The sequence below is a fragment of the Lissotriton vulgaris genome, chromosome 5, assembly GCF_964263255.1.
Source record: "Lissotriton vulgaris chromosome 5, aLisVul1.2, whole genome shotgun sequence".
In the NCBI taxonomy this organism is placed as follows: domain Eukaryota; kingdom Metazoa; phylum Chordata; class Amphibia; order Caudata; family Salamandridae; genus Lissotriton; species Lissotriton vulgaris.
The window spans coordinates 374,086,424-374,106,718 of record NC_141693.1 but is presented as its reverse complement, the minus strand read 5'-3'; the positions used below and the strand labels follow the sequence as shown (position 1 = coordinate 374,106,718).

General features: G+C 44.2%; 1 protein-coding gene across 1 annotated transcript in view; it reads right to left on the bottom strand.

The window, feature by feature from the left end:
- Positions 1-20,295, bottom strand: part of CHD5 (chromodomain helicase DNA binding protein 5) — a 1,029,381-nt gene that overhangs the window by 534,135 nt on the left and 474,951 nt on the right. The window contains exons 10-11 of the mRNA XM_086921723.1: positions 18,783-18,986; positions 17,210-17,421 (exon numbers count right to left, since the gene is read on the bottom strand). Coding sequence (XP_086777849.1) covers positions 17,210-17,421; positions 18,783-18,986 — 416 coding nt within the window. The remainder of the gene's footprint in view (positions 1-17,209; positions 17,422-18,782; positions 18,987-20,295) is intronic.

The following is a 20,295-nucleotide window of genomic DNA, read 5'->3' as shown; positions in this document are numbered from 1 at the left end:
TTTCAGCGCGGCCCCTCGCGCTCAGCTCAAGCCTGCTTTCTGCCAAGACTGACTATAACCTTCGAGTTATCTGTTCCGTTCCCCGAGAATACATTCCTGCCTACTAGATCCTGAAAACATCCTCCCCAGCTGCAGAACCAAAAGGCCGACCTGTCTTAATGCAAGTAATTCATAGCCTCTGTTGCCATGCTTCCATGGAAGGCCCCGTGCCCCACGCTTCACATGTAGACACTCAGGCGCTTATACACGCATCCACAGTTAGCATAGAACAGCTTCTGCCCTAGAGACCTTTCCGCCCAGATAGTATAGTTCCTAAACACCAGATATCAGATATGATAGAAGTACAAGTTGATCTGACATGCCAGACTTCTGTCTCTTTCCGTCAGTGTGAATGTCAAGTCCCCTGCACCCCGTCAATCACACGTCATGCAGCTGCGCGCGCACACAAGCTTCCGATTTCTGCTGACATTGCAACATTCTGTTAGCACCACCCCTTGGTGCCACCCACTTGCGTCACCTATCAGTGACGTTTCTAGCACACACCTCTAGTTCACGCCTAGTTTACGCCTCTTGATGATGTACTAGTACCACGTGTATACTGTTATCTTGTCTTCTCTCAGCTGTTACGCCTCTTACATTATTCTTTATGGTATAAATCAAGTATATAAGCTATGTATGGTTAATAAAATTCAGCGCTCTATCCCTTCTGACACCCCTGTGGTGGTCAGAACATGATATCCTGATTCCTTTATGAGGAATAAAACCCTTAGAAACTCTAACACCACGGACTCTGTCTTTTTTCATTCTGATTGAGTTATTATTGATTAAGTACTTACCTGCATAGAAATTAAGAGAGTAAATTAATTATTTACGTCATTTTGGCGCCCGAACAGGGACTCCTCCCCTACCTCACGCGCCGGTTGGCGCGTTGCATACTGTGTCCCCTGCCATCAGTTAGATGGAACACACGTGTACTGGCAGGATTTCCTGCATCTCCCTCTGACCCACGGAGGTGACGAAGACTGCGATCAGTGCCCAGACGAGGCGGTGAGGAGTGCGGAGGATCCCGACCAGAGCCCAGCCGAAAGAAGCAAGGTCCGAGGTGTGAAGAGGCCCACCAGTTTTCCGAAGTTTTCCGAAGTTTTCCGAAGTTTTCCGAAGTTCCGAGTCGAGTCCAGTCGAGTTTTCCGAGGCCTTCTGTTTTCCGTGCTTCCCGGTGAGTACCATTGCTGGGTCGTATCTAGACGGGTTTGGGTACGCAAGTCCGGTCTGCACTGTTTTTAGGCAGTGTATCTGTACTGTTTAGCAGTATATCAAGTATTCCGAATTTCTGCACTGTTACACCAGTGTATCCGTACTGTTGAGCAGTACACCCAGTATAGGGGGGTAGTCATCTATGTCTTCAATGTTTTTATGTGATTAATGTTGTGGTATGAATGTGACTGTTTAAATGTGTATTATTGTGTTTCTTGTATCAACTAGCTGTAAACTCGTATTAAGGAATAAAGATCTAGCGTTCAGTAATAAGTAAGCAAGATGCCGTTCTTCAACAAGTTAAAACAGATAGGAACTAGGAAAGGGTTACTGGAGGAAGAAATTCCTATCCCCCCTAGGGACACTCCAGGCAATTTTATGTATCAGAAACATGGCATAGATGCCATATTATACCTAGATTTATGGGCCGATTATACCAAGCACCTAGACGAAAGACACAGATGGCCTGTCACCGGAACGTGGGATGCCGAGTGCATCATGAGGGTAGAAGAAGCATTATGGAAAAAGAAAGCCAGACAATCCCAGAAGGACGCCATAGAATTTTGGCGTAAGGAATCACGTAAGCGTGCTGACAAAGCACTCCGTAGAGAAGACAGACTTAAAGAATCAGATAAAGACCAAGAAAACGAATTAGTTACTGAAGGGATCCGAGTAAAAACAGAACAAATAGACCGTGCCCGAAATAATCTTGTAAACGGTATGTATCTTGCAGCAGATGGCACATCTGAAACCCAATCAGAGATACCGAAAAACTTACCGACACCATTAGTTCCAACTAAAGTAATGCATAAAACTACTAAAGACATATTCCTAAATTCATATCTAGAGGATGTAGTACCAGCTTATACCAATCTGCCTGTTCGTGCCCTGCCTACTGACAGGGATGGGGGTGGCACTGCGCCCCCAGATAATGTCCCGCCGGTACCACGACAGACCTCCTCTGTTCCGCCAGCTCCGCCACTTCCCGCACTCAAAACAGACCTACCGAAACCAGTCCTACCTGATCTTACTAAACGACAAATTCAGACTCAGATCCAGACTCCGCGGAGAGATAATGCCCAAGCATCCGCCTCAGGAGGTGCGACAGCGGGTCTTCAGACCCCGCCACCGACACACAGATTAAATTTAAGGGACACGCAGAATCCTTTCCAGTCTCCCCACTTATCCCGCCTAGACGCATTCAAAGATAAGATGTCAGTTTGCAGATATGATCCAGTACCCGGAAAAGACGATTTAATGATATTGGCATCACTACGATTAAGATCTGCCACCGATAGCTTGCTATGCTATGTAGGAATGCAGGAACTTCTCGACAGACTATATAAGTTCATACTGACAGGGAAAGACCCCGACAGTGTCAAAGCGACCATGCATAAACAGAAAGTTGACATTCAAGCACAGATATTACGATTTTTCATAAATTGTGTGATAAGAGAACGAGACAGGCCCGGGACAGATCAAAGTGAATTAGACGCATTAAATAAGTGGGGTCAAAATATAGCCGACGGAAAGCATGATAAGGGGGCTTGCATAGCCAGTATGTCCCAGATAATTAGAAAGGCAGTATTGACTGCACACCAGGAAGGGAATGATAAAGCTTCCTCCGAGGAGGAAGAAGAACATGAAACACCAGGAAGGTCTACAGATACTATAGCATATGTAGGTAGGGGAGCCTACCTTAGGAAGGGTGTCCGTCCAGAAAGCAAGAGAGTCTTTCTCTCTGAGTTAACAAATCCGAATTCTTCTGAACATCAGTTCCAGGAAACTGATAAAAGGCTTCGAGACCGAATGGGGTACCATGTACTCAATTCTATGGATGAACAGGAATTAGCCCGGTCAGCTGTATTATGGGCCGAAAACCCAGACATGTATAATGATGACACGTTAGTGCAGACATTCTTGAACCTTTCCCCGGAAGAGCAGAAAATAGCAGGTGAATATATGATTCAGCACCTCCTCATCAAGTTCAGAAACCATCATTCTGATCCAGGTCCCTTACACGAAACATTAGAAGCACTACTCATGGATAGATGGAGAGGTTTCAGTACCAAATTAATACAAATAATTCTAGAACAACGACGTAAGTATTACACCTTCCTAAGCTCTGAATATGTTCCCGCCCCGCCTCCAGAAAGAAAAACGTACCACATGCAATGCGGTGGTGGCATTGAAAGTCAGAATCCCTTACGAGAAGTACACCCAGTTATGGGTGCGGACCAACGCTTGAAGCGTGTGTATGTTCACACACCACTGACTAAGTTAGAACTGTTAGAAATGAAGAAATTAGTTCCGTGCCATGATAAAGACCCTGCAGGTTTTCACAGAGAGCTTAAAGACATGTTACTGATGGGAGATTACACGTATGATGATATTATGAAAATGTTAAAAGTACTGTTGCCCACGGGCATTTACGAGAAATTAAAGGAGAAAGATTGGGAGGTGGGAGAGTCAAAGATAGCATGGGCAGAAATAGAAGACGAAGAAAGCAAACGAGTCCCAGGGTTAGGCCTTGGGGATAAGACTAAAGCATTACCAGGTTTAATAGTACAGGTTTTGCCAAGATTATTGACAACAAGAAAGGAAGATTGGGACGCAATCTCGTCCTGTAAACAGAAACAAGATGAAGATACTAGTGACTTTTATTCAAGATTCGAGAAATGTTTCATTATCAATAGTGGTCTAAAAACTAGTAGCGAGTCATATCCACACCTTTTTGTAACAAAATTAGTCGAGAACGCCCTACCATTAGTCAAAAATAGAGTGTACAAAGTTGAAAGTACTTGGCAGGCAAATACGCCATCCCAAATGTTACAAATGTTACAATATCACCAGAATAGAATTAGGGAAGAACAAGATCAGGAACAGAAACGTATGAAAGACACGAAAATGAAAATGTTAGTAGCTCAGACGATTCCAGCCGACGGTCATAGAAAAGGTGGGGCCCAGACAAATCATTCTGCCGCTCCCGTTAAAGGGACATGTAATTATTGCAAGCAGCCAGGTCACTACGTACATGAATGTCCAGTCCTGAAACATAACATCGAGACAGGTAAAACTAAAGAAAGACCGCGTCCGCCTAGACATGAACAGGGTCATCAACAGACCTCACAGAACGAACAGCCAATGCAGAATACACAGCCTATGCATGATCAGTCCCATACAGTACAGACAGTAGCAGTACCGCAGCCACAGCATGCCCAGACACAGCCCATTGCCGCAACTCGGCAAGTCTCACAACAGATGTACCAGTATGCCCAGTCGGCATATCCAGATTATCCCCGTTATACATGAAACAGCCTAGGGAGGGAAAGTGATTTGCCTCTTATTGAAATTCCTGTAGATCAAGAAGGTCCTTATGTACACAGTCACGTATTAGGAAAAGACAGAAAGTTTTTAATTGACACAGGGGCAAGTCGCACTACTATCAGTCACAATGAAGTCCCAGGGGCACCCCTCTCAGGCTCACAGAATGTTTCCCTTGGTTTTTCAGGACAGCCTATTGTAAATGAAGTATCAGAACCAGTACCACTAGCTGTGGGTCCATTATCTCGAGTTACAGATTTGTTACTTACGAAATCATGTCCCGAAAATCTGTTAGGAATTAAAACACTGAAGGCTCTAGGAGCTATAATATGCTGTTCCCCGGAAGGAGTCAGACTCTTTCTACGGGATTTCAAGGGTCATTATGTTTTACGTGACTTTGATGTCAGATTGAAAAATGTACCCGATCACTTATGGGCAAAAGGCCCAGCTGATGTAGGTTGTATGCATATCACACCATACCGTGTTACACTCAAGACAGGAGTTGTTTTACCCAGAATCAGACAATACAAGTTACCACCCGATGCTGTAGTGGCTTTACTGAAAATTATTGAAGAGCTTATTGCCCAGGGAGTGGTCGTAGAGACCGACTCCAATATCTGTAATTCACCCATCATTCCAATTCTTAAACGTACAGACCGCAATGCACCGCCAGTATATCGGCTGGTGATTGACCTTCGAGAACTGAACAAATGTATTGTACCACAGTATCCTGTGGTCCCCGATATCTCCTCCCTATTGACTGCTATTGATTCAGAAGCAACGTTCTTTACTGTAATCGATCTCAAGAACGCTTTCTTCAGTGTACCTATTGACCCGGAGAGCCAATATCTCTTCGGATTCAGTTTAAATGGACGAAGTTTCAAATTTTCCCGCGCACCTCAAGGATTTACAGAAAGCCCCAGCATCTATAGTCAAGCACTGAAAAGACAACTAGATTGTATCCAAATGCCAGTTAATACAGCTTTACTGCAATACGTCGATGATCTACTGATCACCGCACGAAGTGAGCCCGAATGTGAACAAGCATCACTAACAGTTTTGCATTTCCTAGCCGACAAGGGACACAAGGTGTCTCCTTCGAAGCTACAATTCTGTGTTCAGCAAGTTGTGTACTTGGGTCACTTGCTGTCCAAAGTGGGGAGACAGCTCACTCCCGATCGCATTCAGTTAATTGTAAACATGCCACGACCCCAGACACAAAAGGAAGTGCGGGCCTTCATAGGCCTCACCTCGTACTGCAGACAATGGATTCCTCAATATGCATTTCTAGCTAAACCACTCATTCAGTTAACGACCCAGGAGGCTGCAACTTCCATTGCCCTCCCTTGGACTCAGGAACATACACAAGCCTTTGAGGAATTAAAGAAAGCTTTATGCCAAGCACCAGTTTTAGCAACACCATGTTACAGCAAACCGTTTACACTTTTTGTTACAGAACGTGACGGTACAGCATTGTCTGTCCTCACTCAAGATCAAGCACGTTCACATAAGCCTTGCGCTTATTTTTCAAGTACATTGGATTCAGTAGCCCAGGCACTCCCTGCGTGCTTAAAATCAGTAGCAGCAACAGCGTTAGCAATCAGACAAAGCGACTCAATTGTTCTAGGTCATCAGTTAACAGTACAGGTTCCACATTCTGTAGAGGTTCTGTTAAACAGAACCCAGACTCAACACTTGACTATAGCACGACTGACAGGTTACGAATTGACATTATTCCAACCACACATAGAAATCAGACGTTGCAGTATCCTGAACCCAGCAACACTGTTACCTACAGTTATGACAGATCCAGCTCCACATGATTGCATAGAGATCATTAATGCAGTAACAAAGCCCCGACGAGATTTAACAGATGTTCCATTGACAAATCCAGACCTGACACTTTATGTGGATGGTTCATGTATGAGAACAAGTACAGGAGAGTTAGTGGCCGCGTATGCAGTAACCACTGAAACTGAAGTTAAAGAAACACATCGTATTGATACACTGTCTGCTCAAGCAGCAGAGCTCATCGCTCTGACCCGAGCCTGTATTCTAGCCAAGAACAGAAATGTCAACATATACACTGATTCCCCTTATGCGTTCGGAGTCGTACACGACTTCGGCATGCTGTGGCAAGAAAGAGGTTTTCTGACCTCTCATGGCACAAAGATACAACATGGTCCACTCATTCAAGCACTGTTAGAAGCAATACATCTGCCTTCAGCCATATCAGTCATGAAGTGTAAAGCACATACTAAAGCCACAGATTCTGTTTCCCAGGGTAACGACCTGGCAGATCAAACAGCAAAACATACAGCACTAACTCACACTCAGACAACTGACACGACAAAGACAACAGACTCGACAAACTGTATGACAGTCAGGGATCCCACACTAGATGTTATTGACATTCAGACACATGCCACTCCAGAAGAAATAGAGAAATGGATCGAACTAGGAGGGATCCAGACAGATCAAGGTTGGATGACGAAGGGAAAATCTACATGGTTTCTCCCTGACTCTATGGTTCAAGTCATGATAAATACAGCACATAGTCCTGCACATCTAGGAGAAAAGGCAATGCTAGATAGTTTGCAAAATCTCTGGAACAATAAACACTTACGAGCAGCAGCAAAACAGAAAGTGCGTACTTGCATGATCTGTTGTCAGTTCAATCCAGGTAAAAGCGTCCCTGTAGAGCAAGGTGGATTTCATCCTCCCGATCACCCTTTTGAAGTCCTCCAGATGGATTATATCCAGATGGACCGTTGTCGAGGATTTAAATATGTTCTCGTAGTTGTCTGTGCTCTGTCCCGCTGGACCGAAGCATACCCAGTCCCAGATTACACTGCTCCGACCACTGCCAAACAGTTGGTTCGTGAATTCTTCCCACGATACGGCCTGCCTCGTGTCGTGTACTCAGATAACGGTCAGCCATTCTCCTCTGCCTTAATGAAAGAAGTTTCCTTGTTACTGGGATACCAGTGGAAGTTCCATTGTGTCCGACATCCAGAAGCCGCAGGCCTTGTTGAGAGGCATAACCAGACATTAAAGATCCGCCTTGCCAAAATATGTCAGGAAAAAGGGGTCGACTGGATAGTCGCCCTGCCAGTGGCACTATTCTATATGAGAATGGTCGCCCATTCGAGATCAGGGCTATCTCCGTACGAGGTGGTCTTTGGCAGACCACCGAATATGTGGGGGACGCCCATTCCTAAAAAGATTACTGATGTTGATTCTAATATGTTGACAGATTACCTTGCCTCCTTGATGTCTGCACTCCAATCATGTCGTTCACAGGTTGCCGCAGCCTTCCCTGACAACACTGATGTAAAGCCGCATGACGTCCGTCCCGGCGATACTGTCCTCGTCCGCAATTTCGACAGAAAAAGTCCGCTGGAACCCCGCTGGAAGTCTCCGAAGACCGTTCTTCTAACAACAAGGACGGCGGTGAAAATCGAGGGAAGAAAGGGGTGGGTACACACGAGTCATATCAAGAAATTTGCTGGACTGAAACCTGACCCAGACTCGTCCACCCCCACCAAAGACTGTGTTACCAAAGACTTTACCGAATCTAAACGAGAAAAGACTCCTCAAGAACAATATCGCATGAAATTACGATCTAGCAAGTCAGACAGTTTAATTGTTTAAGTCCTCCCCTAGGTGAATCGGTTAAATAGTTTCTGACATGTATCCCCTAGATCGAGTTAGAGAGAGAGAAGCAAAGAAACGTACATATTGCAAATCACTCCGTAGTCACTGCATAGTGACACTAATACTCATGTTTATTCTCAGTGTTTTAATTATTATTTCTAGCATCTTATTACCTATCTACTATCCTATTTTCAAGCGTGAACAATCTGCTTACAATGTCTCTGCTGAACACACTTTTAGTGAGTTACCTCCTCATGAGCTTTCCTACAGACTCGCGCTGCGCAACAATACATTCATTAGTATGTTACATCATTCTCATCAAACTAACAATGCTACAAATTGCTGGATATGTGGCCGACTCCCTCCCTACCAGAATTACAAGGGAGCCCTGCCTCTTTTTCCGTATCCGTTCACTCACAATGGCTCCTGTGGAGCATGGTTTAAGATAATTAATTCTTTAGATCCCGATATTGCTGTTTTCGATGGGGGTTGGGTTTGGGGAAACCTGAACTTAGTCCTACTAGACGTCTGTTACCCAGATAAGGAGGGACTTCCCACTAGAATAGGAACTGATCTAGAAAATGAAGTATATGGATTAGGTAATTATACAATTAGCCTTATGATTCTTACTGTCGAATCCGAAGCCACACCAGTTCTACCCATTATGTCAGTACTGCCAGTCACTGGTGAATTATGTATCAAGAAGAAAGGTTCAGTACACTTAGGTCATAGTAAATGCACTACTGTGGTCGAATTCAGTGATGATGGAAAATCATCTTTCAAAGCTATCAGTCATTCTTACTTTGTTTGTGGTCATACCGCATACATACGTCTACCTCCAGATTGGGATGGTACCTGTTACATTGCATTCCTCCTGCCACCTGTTTTTCTAGCTCCTCCTGATTACCATAGAAATAGCAATCTAGTAAAGAATAGACCCAGAAGAGATGTCCCACTTGTCGACTACACAGAAACGGCATGGGAACAGTACACCGATTTTAATAAAGGATTCTTTTTCTTTTTAGGACCTGTCCAGAATAGTAAATTAATACGCAGATTAACTAGAACACTTGAAGCAGTAGTAAATGAAACTGCCTCCGCCTTAGGTAACTTAACAGAAGAGCAGTCCGCTATGCGGGTTGTTGTCCTTCAGAATCGTCTTGTAATTGACGTCATCTTGGCAGATAGAGGTGGAGCCTGTAAGGTCATCGGGTCAAGTTGCTGTGTTTTCATTCCACAAAATGCACCATCTGTATATCAAGCTATCACCCGTCTCCATAAAATTGCAAATCAGATACATCAGAATCCAGGCACCTGGACTTGGTCCGGTTGGTTCTGGACAACGTTAACAGCTTGGGGATGGAAGATCCTATCCTTCCTAGGCATTGGCCTAGTCCTAGTATTCAGTTGCTGCCTGTGCCTGCAGTGTGGGCCAGCGATTTGTGGACTGTGTGCCACCTCTTGTATTGAACATTCCAGTTTTCACTCAAAACGTAACCGAAAGAAAGAAGAACAAATGATGTTACAAGAACAGACTGATCGATTCATGAGGATCGATATTTCATGAAGGGTCCGTAGGGAACAAGGAGGGAATGAGGAAAATTAAATTTTGGTCATGTTGTGTTCCCTAGCGCGTACCCCACCGACTCCATGTACCAGCTTAAAGTGCATGTAACTTCCCTCCTGTGCCAGCTATGAAGACGCAAATACATTTGCGTCCAACGTTAACTTGTCCTCTTCCAGATCCACCATGAATGGATTATATAGTCTGTTCCTAAGTATGCTATGCCACCGTCTTTTTGTGGTACACTTTTCGTATTTTTCCTGCTCTAGCAAGAGTAGGCCCTGAATTCCTGCCATCTGAACCTCTTTTGTGGCTCCTGACTCTGCCCAGGCTACCTCTGTACCCGTGAACTCTGTCCTACTTTCAGCGCGGCCCCTCGCGCTCAGCTCAAGCCTGCTTTCTGCCAAGACTGACTATAACCTTCGAGTTATCTGTTCCGTTCCCCGAGAATACATTCCTGCCTACTAGATCCTGTAAACATCCTCCCCAGCTGCAGAACCAAAAGGCCGACCTGTCTTAATGCAAGTAATTCATAGCCTCTGTTGCCATGCTTCCATGGAAGGCCCCGTGCCCCACGCTTCACATGTAGACACTCAGGCGCTTATACACGCATCCACAGTTAGCATAGAAAAGCTTCTGCCCTAGAGACCTTTCCGCCCAGATAGTATAGTTCCTAAACACCAGATATCAGATATGATAGAAGTACAAGTTGATCTGACATGCCAGACTTCTGTCTCTTTCCGTCAGTGTGAATGTCAAGTCCCCTGCACCCCGTCAATCACACGTCATGCAGCTGCGCGCGCACACAAGCTTCCGATTTCTGCTGACATTGCAACATTCTGTTAGCACCACCCCTTGGTGCCACCCACTTGCGTCACCTATCAGTGACGTTTCTAGCACACACCTCTAGTTCACGCCTAGTTTACGCCTCTTGATGATGTACTAGTACCACGTGTATACTGTTATCTTGTCTTCTCTCAGCTGTTACGCCTCTTACATTATTCTTTATGGTATAAATCAAGTATATAAGCTATGTATGGTTAATAAAATTCAGCGCTCTATCCCTTCTGACACCCCTGTGGTGGTCAGAACATGATATCCTGATTCCTTTATGAGGAATAAAACCCTTAGAAACTCTAACACCACGGACTCTGTCTTTTTTCATTCTGATTGAGTTATTATTGATTAAGTACTTACCTGCATAGAAATTAAGAGAGTAAATTAATTATTTACGTCACCGCTATGCTTTAGCCCCTCAATCACTGTGTGTCCGGTGCCCTCCAGATACCTAGGTGCACGCCTCCACCTTGGCGCTTCCGGCGACTGAAGGGGGGAATCGCGGCTTCACTTTCTGCCGCACCGGGAAGGAGCCTAGTATTCACCTCCCTGTCTCACTGACTGGCTTGGCAACACGGGGGTCTCTCCCTCGCTTCACGAGAGCCCTGCCCAAGGTCAGGCTCTTGTGGCCTGACATCCAGCTTTGTGGACTGCTTTACGGAACGAAGTCTCTGTTGTTTCCTCGTCACGGCTCAACTTCCTTACCTGAGCCTGCCGGGTAAAGTCTACTCTACTTTGGTCAAGGTTGAGTCTCCACTACCTCTATTGTGGAGGACCATTTTTTATTAAAATTTACAATTCTAGATCGTACTATTAATGCGGCCCCTGTAGGGAAATAGTTTGGAGATGATCCTGGCATAAAGTCACCTTACCTTTATTTACTACTACTTTCAGGTCAGTTTTACCCAATACTAGCGATAACATTAATCATTGTGCGATTTCTTTAGATAGAACTATAAAAAATGCGATGGATTTAGGCCCAGATCTTTGTACTGGGGTGAATGTAAGTCATTGTTCTGCATTCTGTCCATCAACTGTGTTTTTTGCAATTTTCACCCCGAGTGGGCTGGGTATACTCAGACGTGAGTCCCAGGCTCCCCACATCACTGGAGTCAAGCTATCCATGCTGAAGAAGGCTGATAGCCAGAAACCAGTCCTTGGATGCTTGATTCCGGTCTAGGAAAGACATGGCTTGGTAGTTCGGGCTGGACTGTTCCCAGGAGGCACAGGGTCAAGGCTGATTTGCATATAGCCATTGTCTGACCTAGGGTGGTGTGGAGTGCAAAAAAACAATGGATTTAGGCCCAGTACTTTGTACTGGGGTGAATGTAAGACATTGTTCTGCATTCTGTCCATCAACTGTGTTTTTTGCAATTTTCACCCTGAGTGGGCTGGGTATACTCAGACATGAGTCCCAGGCTCTCCACATCACTGGAGTCAAGCTATCCAGGCTGAAGAAGGCTGATAGCCAGAAACCGGTCCTTGGATGCTTGATTCCGGTCTAGGAAAGACATGGCTTGGTAGTTCAGGCTGGACTGTTCCCATGAGGCACAGGGTCAAGGCTGATTTGCATATAGCCATTGTCTGACAGGGTGGTGTGGAGTGCAAAAAACGATGGATTTAGTCCCAGATCTTTGTACTGAAGTGAATGTAAGACATTGTTCTGCATTCTGTCCATCAACTGTGTTTTTTGCAATTTTCACCCCGAGTGGGCTGGGTATACTCAGACGTGAGTCCCAGGCTCTCCACATCACTGGAGTCAAGCTATCCAGGCTGAAGAAGGCTGATAGCCAGAAACCGGTCCTTGGATGCTTGATTCCGGTCTAGGAAAGACATGGCTTGGTAGTTCGGGCTGGACTGTTCACATGAGGCACAGGGTCAAGGCTGATTTGCATATAGCCATTGTCTGACCTAGGGTGGTGTGGAGTGCAAAAAAACGATGGATTTAGGCCCAGATCTTTGTACTGGGGTGAATGTAAGACATTGTTCTGCATTCTGTCCATCAACTGTGTTTTTTGCTAGATTTATCTGCAGCATTTGACACCATCTCCCACATCATTCTTGGAGATTGGTGTCAGAGGTAAGGCTTTACAGTGGCTCAAACATTATCTAACAGATAAACTTACGATAGTACAGGTAGGAAAGACCAGCTCCTGTAGTAGACCACTTAGTATGGGAGTACCACAGGGCTCTATCCTGGGTCCCACACTCTTCAACCTTTATGTGACCCCTCTGGCCAAAGTGATTAGGTCATATGGTTTTGATGTTGTATCTTACCCTGACGACAAGCAGATCCTGGTTACTCTTGGTCCATACCCATCAGAAACCAAGCCCCGGTTTAAAGACTGCATGTCCCAAATTGATAAGTGGATGTGCACTAACCCCTTACAGTTGAATGGAGGAAAAACCGAGATAATGCTCTATGGCAAGGCTCATGAGCATTGGCCTTCCGATTGGTGGCCCTCAAGCCTTGGCCCTTGCCTATTCCAACTCAGTCAGTACGTAATCTGGGCTTTCAAATGGATAATAAGCTATCAATGAAAGACCATGTTAACAAGACAGTTGGCTCCTGCTTTGGTGTTATGCGTAGCCTGCGCAAGGTTTTTAAGTGGATTCCGACTGAGGCAAGAAAAACCCTAGTCCAGGGACTTATTATCGGTCGTATGGACTATGGGAATGCCCTGCTACCTTCTACCAATGAAAAACTTCTTTCTAGGATGCACGTTCTGCAGTAACCAGCTGCAAGGCTGGTAATCAATCTTCCACCAAGATCTCCTTCGGCACCTAGTTTGAAGCTTTTGCACTGGCTGCTTGTAAGAAAACGTATACGCTTTAAGATTCTTTGCTTGACGCATAAAAATATGTATGTAAAAGGTCCCAATTTTTGGGCCAAAAAGCTAAGCGAGTATCAACCACGTAGAACCTTGAGATCCTGCAACCAAGCACTTCTTTCATCTCCCAGAATTCGTACCACTATGTGTGGAGGGAAATCTTTCTCGTTTCTTGCTTCGTCCTTTTGGAACAAACTGCCCTTATCTCTTACTACCACTAGTAATCACACTTGTTTTCGTAAGAACTTAAAGACAGGGCTGTTTGACATCTAATGCCCCATATCAAGTTCATCTCAGAGTCATCCACCAGCGCTATGAGACTTTCGAGTGATATGTGCGCTTAATAAATACTCCATGATTTGATGATTTGATTTGATAAAGTGGTATCCAGGCACAGCGTTCCCCACATGTCATAGCAGGGAGTAAAGCCACACAACCACTCCTCCCCTTGGAGAAGTGAAAGTGCCCTCGGTTTCGGCAGGGATGCGCTCACCACGCGCTTGGTGGAAAGCCAAGACATAAGCGGTCGCCCAGCGCCAAGTCTTTTAAGCACTGCAGGGCTGGACACACAGAGCTCTCTCGCTACTGCAGGGGGAAGGGGGCTTCACTCCTCCAGTGCTCCCAGCTCCCCTTGTAGAAAGAGCATCACCAGTGCTAGGTGTCTTCAAGGCCAGGGACACCAGCAGGGCATGAACTGGTAGGGCAGCACCAGGGTGCCTCAGAGCAAGGCTGCATCCTCTCCCCAGCCTCAAAGTCACGCAGGCAGAGCTAGACCCTGGCAGGCCAGCTCACAGGCCCTCCAGCAGAGGGGCAGGCCAGCTCACAGGCCCTCCAGCAGAGGGGCAGTCCTTTGAGGTGGTTCCTCCTGGGCCCAGCAGTTCTCTTCGCCCAGAACCAAACAGGTACAAGAAGCCCCCTTCATGGGGTCACAGCCCCAGTACTTATACCCCATATGTCTTTGATCTCTCCCCCTGGCACAGACCTAGACCAGGTCCAAACCAGTTCTGGGGGCTTTGCAGGGCATAAGCACCCTTATTGTTAGAGTAGGTCCTGGCCCCAGTCACACCACAGGGGGGGAGCCAGTATTGTACAAGGCAGCCACAGACCTATTCAGGGTGAGGGACTACTTTTCCACTACTCCAAATGCAGATCTGCCCATTCAGCCTAGAGCTGACTCACCCAGACCCTCTGGAGCCACACATCTTACCAGCCCCTGTCCCTCCAGAGGCAGACATGCAATACACATCAGGCAGGCAAAGACACATAGCACACATACATGCCAACTTTTAAAAATTGCATTTCTAAAATAGTGATAATAAATCTGCACACACCATTATGCAGCATTTATGATTACTATTCCAAACATACCAAACTTGACCACGCTGCTCCTCTCATATCAGGAAACACCACTGACACACATATCAGGGAATCCCCAATGCATTCCTAAGAGAGGGCAGCCTCACAGCAGTGAGACAGTGAGAAAACAAAATGGTGGTTTGTCACTACCAGGACATGTCACCCAATTAAAGTACATGTCCTACCTTTTACCTACAATGCACCCTCCCCATAGGGCTAGCTAAGGCCTACCTTAGGGGTGACTGACATGCAGTAAAAGGGGGGTCACAGACACAGCACAGACTTTATGTGCCACGTCACAGGGGCAGTAAACTGCACGCACCAGCCCTGCACTTGCAGAGGCCTGAGTTTGAAAGGCTACTTTGGTGGGTGGCGCAAGCAGTGCTGCAAGACCACCAGTAGCATTTAATTTACTGGCCCTGGGTATCTGAATACCACTTTACAAGGGACCGACTGGTAAATTAAATACGTCAAACAGATGTAGATCAATCTTACCATGTTTACCGTAGAGAGCACACGCACTTTACACTGGGCACCAGTGCTAAAGTGCCCAGAGTCCTAAAACCACCAACACCAGGTCAGAAAAAATACTAGGAGGAAGGCAAAACGTTTAGGGATGACCCTGCAAAAAGGGCCAAGTCCAACAACAGTTAAGGCCTTGTAGATTCTACCATCACCTCTTTCCCACTTCTTCCAGCTATCTCCCAGTGCTTATACAGACCATTTCCCCTCCATCATCCAGCACTATATAATATCTAGTCTTGCCCTCCCTCTGCTTCTCCCATTTCTTTTCCCACTAGCTACATCTTATATGGCTCCCAGTAGTCCTTGGGGTGGTTCTGTGGTGGAAGAAGCTAGCTATATACATATGATTGCATTTTGCAGTATACCATGTCTGTGTTCTATTCCTCCAGTGTCGGGGCAGGGCCTCCTGCCCATCTCATCGCCACTCTGGCCTTAACTAGTAATAAACCAATAGCTACCAGCTTCCTAGTCGTCTTGCATATTTCCTTGTCATAACCTAGCAGAGCTGGCATTACATTGTCTTCCAGTATATGTATTGCCTTCCCATAGTTGTCCAAAAGGACTATCGCTGGGTCAGTATGAATCTGTATACCCAGAAAATGCACTGATTCCATTGTCCATTTCAGGGGGAACTCTATTAATGTTGGTGTCATAGAAGGGGTAAGCAGAAAAATAATGGATTTGTCCCAATCAACACTGAGACATGAGAGTCCCCTGAATCTCACCACTTCCCTATGTGAAGGAGAGAGATTCCTCTCCGGGTTGCAAATATATAGCAGGGTATCACCCCCGTATGCAAAATTATTAATATTATTATTTTTAAATTATTGTGTCCTTGTGTAATGTAACTAGTGCTCATGTAAAGCGCTCCAATAGCTTTGGGTCAAGTTTGTACAATATAAATCTGCAAAAAAAATATAAATGATGAGATTGTAGCCATGGAAGCGTAACCCCCTATGCCCATGGTATTCTCAAAGAGCAAGTGCCACTGGCTCCGCCACCAGTGCGTAGAGCAATGGCTATAATGATAAACCTTGTGGGGTACCTCTTGTAATCGTAATTGTGGGCATAATGACATTGCCAACACGAATACGGGCCACCGGTGCAGTGTACAGTGCTGTCTTTAGTCGTTCAAATACCTCTCCCACTCCAATCCACCGGAGCACCACCAGCATAAACTCCCAGCTGTGTCTTTTTGAAGCATACAAAGAGGAGTTAAAAGGGATCTTAAATGTAGTCTCCTTGTATGTGAATGTAAACATAATTTATTTTCATATAAATGGAGGTGTGTCTTTGTGTGTTACAAATGTTACTGGTACTGATATTTCTATGGCAAAAACATAGCAAAGGAGAAACAGTACACTGTAGATAATGTTCGAGACAGGTCGTGATCAATTCAAGATTATTTACTGGTCAACCAAAAAAACAATAAATCCATATCCCAAAACTCTATCAATAAAACAATGAATTCACGACACAACCATATACCAAAACTCCCCACAAACCACCAACTCCATTGACTAATCACCCTGTCAGTAAGAAAGTCAACCAATGAACCAGTTGACAAAAAAATCAACTACCAATCAACTAACCAGCTAACCAACCAAACCATTAACCAAGTCTCAGAAAAAGCATCCAATCGATTGATTCACTCATAAACCTACTGATCAATTAATCAATAGATATATTAACACTTTGCATAATCAATTAACCCAAAAATAGCCAGCTAACCAAATTATTTATCAACCAATTAATCAATGTGAAAACCTAATCCACAATATTATCCAAACATCAACCGCAGTTGTGTGCACCATTGCTAAGGTCCCATGTAGGATGCTGCTTTCCTGTATTGTCTCCTTACCTGTGGTTCATTATCCTGTGAATCATCATCCACTCAGGTTTAATGCCATACCGATAGTATTGCTCCTCCATCTTTGCATACTCTGGGTCTTTGCTTTTCCGCTTTTCACATTTGATCTCCTCATCACCCGACCCATAGTCAAAGGGTGGGGGATCATCCATGTCATTCTTTCTTTGGTAGTTTCGAAACATTACTGTGTGGTACAGCTCCAGCTAAAGAGAAAAGGCAACGTTTAAAAAGTAATGCAAATCGGACCACCAACAACATTGTTTAATGCCATTTTAAGATGAAATGCAAGAGTGAACAGTTCAGAATAACTTTATTTTCCCCAGGGGCTCTTTCTTAGACTACAATGCCAAGAAATCTTCTTTAACCCTCTGATATGCATTGTCTAGATTTAAATGAAGAGATTCTTGAGTTTAGGAAAAAAATTATTGCTGCATGTATTGTATTTTTGTCGTTGGAGCTGCTGGATGTTGAACTTCTTTTATCTGATCTGGGGGCATATGTATCAAGCCCTTTTCCCGTTCGCAAACGGTAAATTTTTGGCCTTTTGGGATGTATCATCCCAAAAGGGCATCGCAAATTAGAGAATTTCAAAATTTGCGATTCTCTATTTTGCAATTGCATTTAAGGAATCGCAAATTCCGATTTCTTAAATTCGATGTAGAAAGCACCTAAGTTGTGTGAATTTGGCACAAGAAATTGCAAATTACCACCAACTGACAGTTGGTGGTAAATTGCGAATTCTTTGAAAAAAGCAGATTGAGCAATCTAGTCATTCTTTTCGAATGGGCTCTTACCAGACATTTGCTGATCACCTGTGTAGGTGTCTATTTTTCTTTATCTGCAAATGCTACTGGGGCTGTACAAATTTGTATTTGCTCACTTTTAGAGGGTGTGTGTGCTGGCTTTACATCTATGTGTTTGCAAAGATATATGCACTCGCTACACTGGAATTGGCAAGTAAACTCCACCTAGAGCAAAATAAGGCTGAATGTAGGTTAAGAGGTGTCTGTGGCTTCAAGGATATTATTTTTATCTTCTATAATCTGCAGTAGATTTACTTGTGTACTCAGTCGACTATGGTGTGACTACTGTAGTTCAAAAGTGCTGACAGGTTCCTCGTGTCATACCTCATCCTGCTTGTTTTAAAGTATTTGCCTCATTCTATGCTTTTGGTTTCTTTTCAGATGTGTCCCTTTCCTAGTGCCCGCACCACACTATGGAACTGGATGTCCCACCCCCGCTTCTTCCCTCTGCCATTTTGTAACATTGCATGCCTGGACCTGCTGCAGTGAATATTGCTGTGTTGAGGTGCTGATAGGGTAGTCTCCAGCAGATAAAAAGAAGTAGTGAAACGGCTGCATTTTGAGCAAAATAATGAACGATCAGATTCTAGGTTTGCAATTAGATTGTGTTATATATCTGCCTTTTTTAAGGTAGTTCAACTAAATAGCATTTTATATATTTAAACAGTTTTGAACATGAACTTATATCATTATTAGAGTATATCATGTTTGTATGCACACAATATTGCTAGTTATACATCGGTAGGTAAAAGTAAACATACCTGTAGCTCTTTGACCCATGAACTGTGCCAGTATGACAAACCGGCCCATTTAACAAAAAATTCCCTCTCCGGGATGCCCTCCAGGGGCTTGGGAGGAGGTCCAATGGGTTCAATTTCAGGAGGAGGCAACGATGAAAATGGTATAGAAGGCTGCTTCCAGGTCCAATGTAGGATTCGCTGGACTTTTCCTTTTAAGGGCGGGCACTAGTGATAGAAAAGTTACAACACAACAAAGTCTCAGACAACCCAATTCAACAGAAGGTGCATTTTTAGGAAAAAGCGCATCATTTTTGACAACTGTTTGAATTAACCTTTTCATATCCTTACAGTTTCTTGAATTAGTCAGTTGCACTCTCACCTGGCATCACTCAATGTCCTTTACAGTTGTTTACAATGAAATATGACTATATCAATTTTCATCTGTGTTAATGTGGACAATAACTGTGAGTAATCTGCCGACACCTGTTTCAGTCTTTATTGACCATCAAACAACACTGCTTAATCATTTTCAGTTTTACAGCCCCTTTGATATTGTTGAGTGCTGTCTTGTGAGTGAGTAATCAACCACTTCCAATCAAAAGACACCGAATTTCAGAGGGAAGGTTGCTTCTGGCATGATGGGGACCGAATGTGATTATATACAAAAATGAAAAAAGACAATTTGACAAAGGTAAACTTCTAATGATCAGTAATGCCTCAGAGGTGAGAGCCAGGATTTAACCTAGAGATACTGTCAACAGTGACTGAGAATAAAATATAAAAATGCATAGTTGAAATTTGCATGTACCAAATTTTACAGGGTTCACATTGAAGTGTTTGTTACCACCAGTGAAAGTTTAGAATGTTGTCATGTCTGTGTTGCCAAACACTTCCTTCAAAGATATTTTCATCAACTTTCCAGGAGCTGGTTGGTATGTGCCATACACCTGGTGGTATTGATATGAAAGTTGAGTATGAAGCAGCAATACAACCAATCTGGAGACCAAAAGTAAATTTTTTCTTATGTATAGATAAGTAATGACTGTAACGCATGTTAGACAACAACTCATTGACATTGTCCATAACTGAAATAAATTATAAAATGTGAATCTGACATTACCAGAATTTGCAGGGGTTACAATGAAGTAACAATAATTGTGATTCTTTTGAATACTCTCCTGTGATAGTGCTACTGCCCATTAGCACAACGCGGATTGGCAAAGCCAATGCATCTCATCCTTTGTCTAGTGCTGTTTAGCATTGGCCAGAAGCAAGAAAATGCTCACTGATGAAACAGCGCTAGCAAAAAAAGATAAAACGTTTGGGGAAGTGTATGCAAGCATGAGTAATCACATAGGCACACATACATATGCTTCATGATGCTACAGTCACCCAGCCCGTGACATATGAGTACATGTATCACCATGCAGGTGAGAACATAATGCATGACAAAGTCACCGTTTGGGATTTTTTGTTATTTAGCCTTGTAAGAGTGTGGATGCCAATCTTGAAACGGGAAACAAAAAAAGAATTA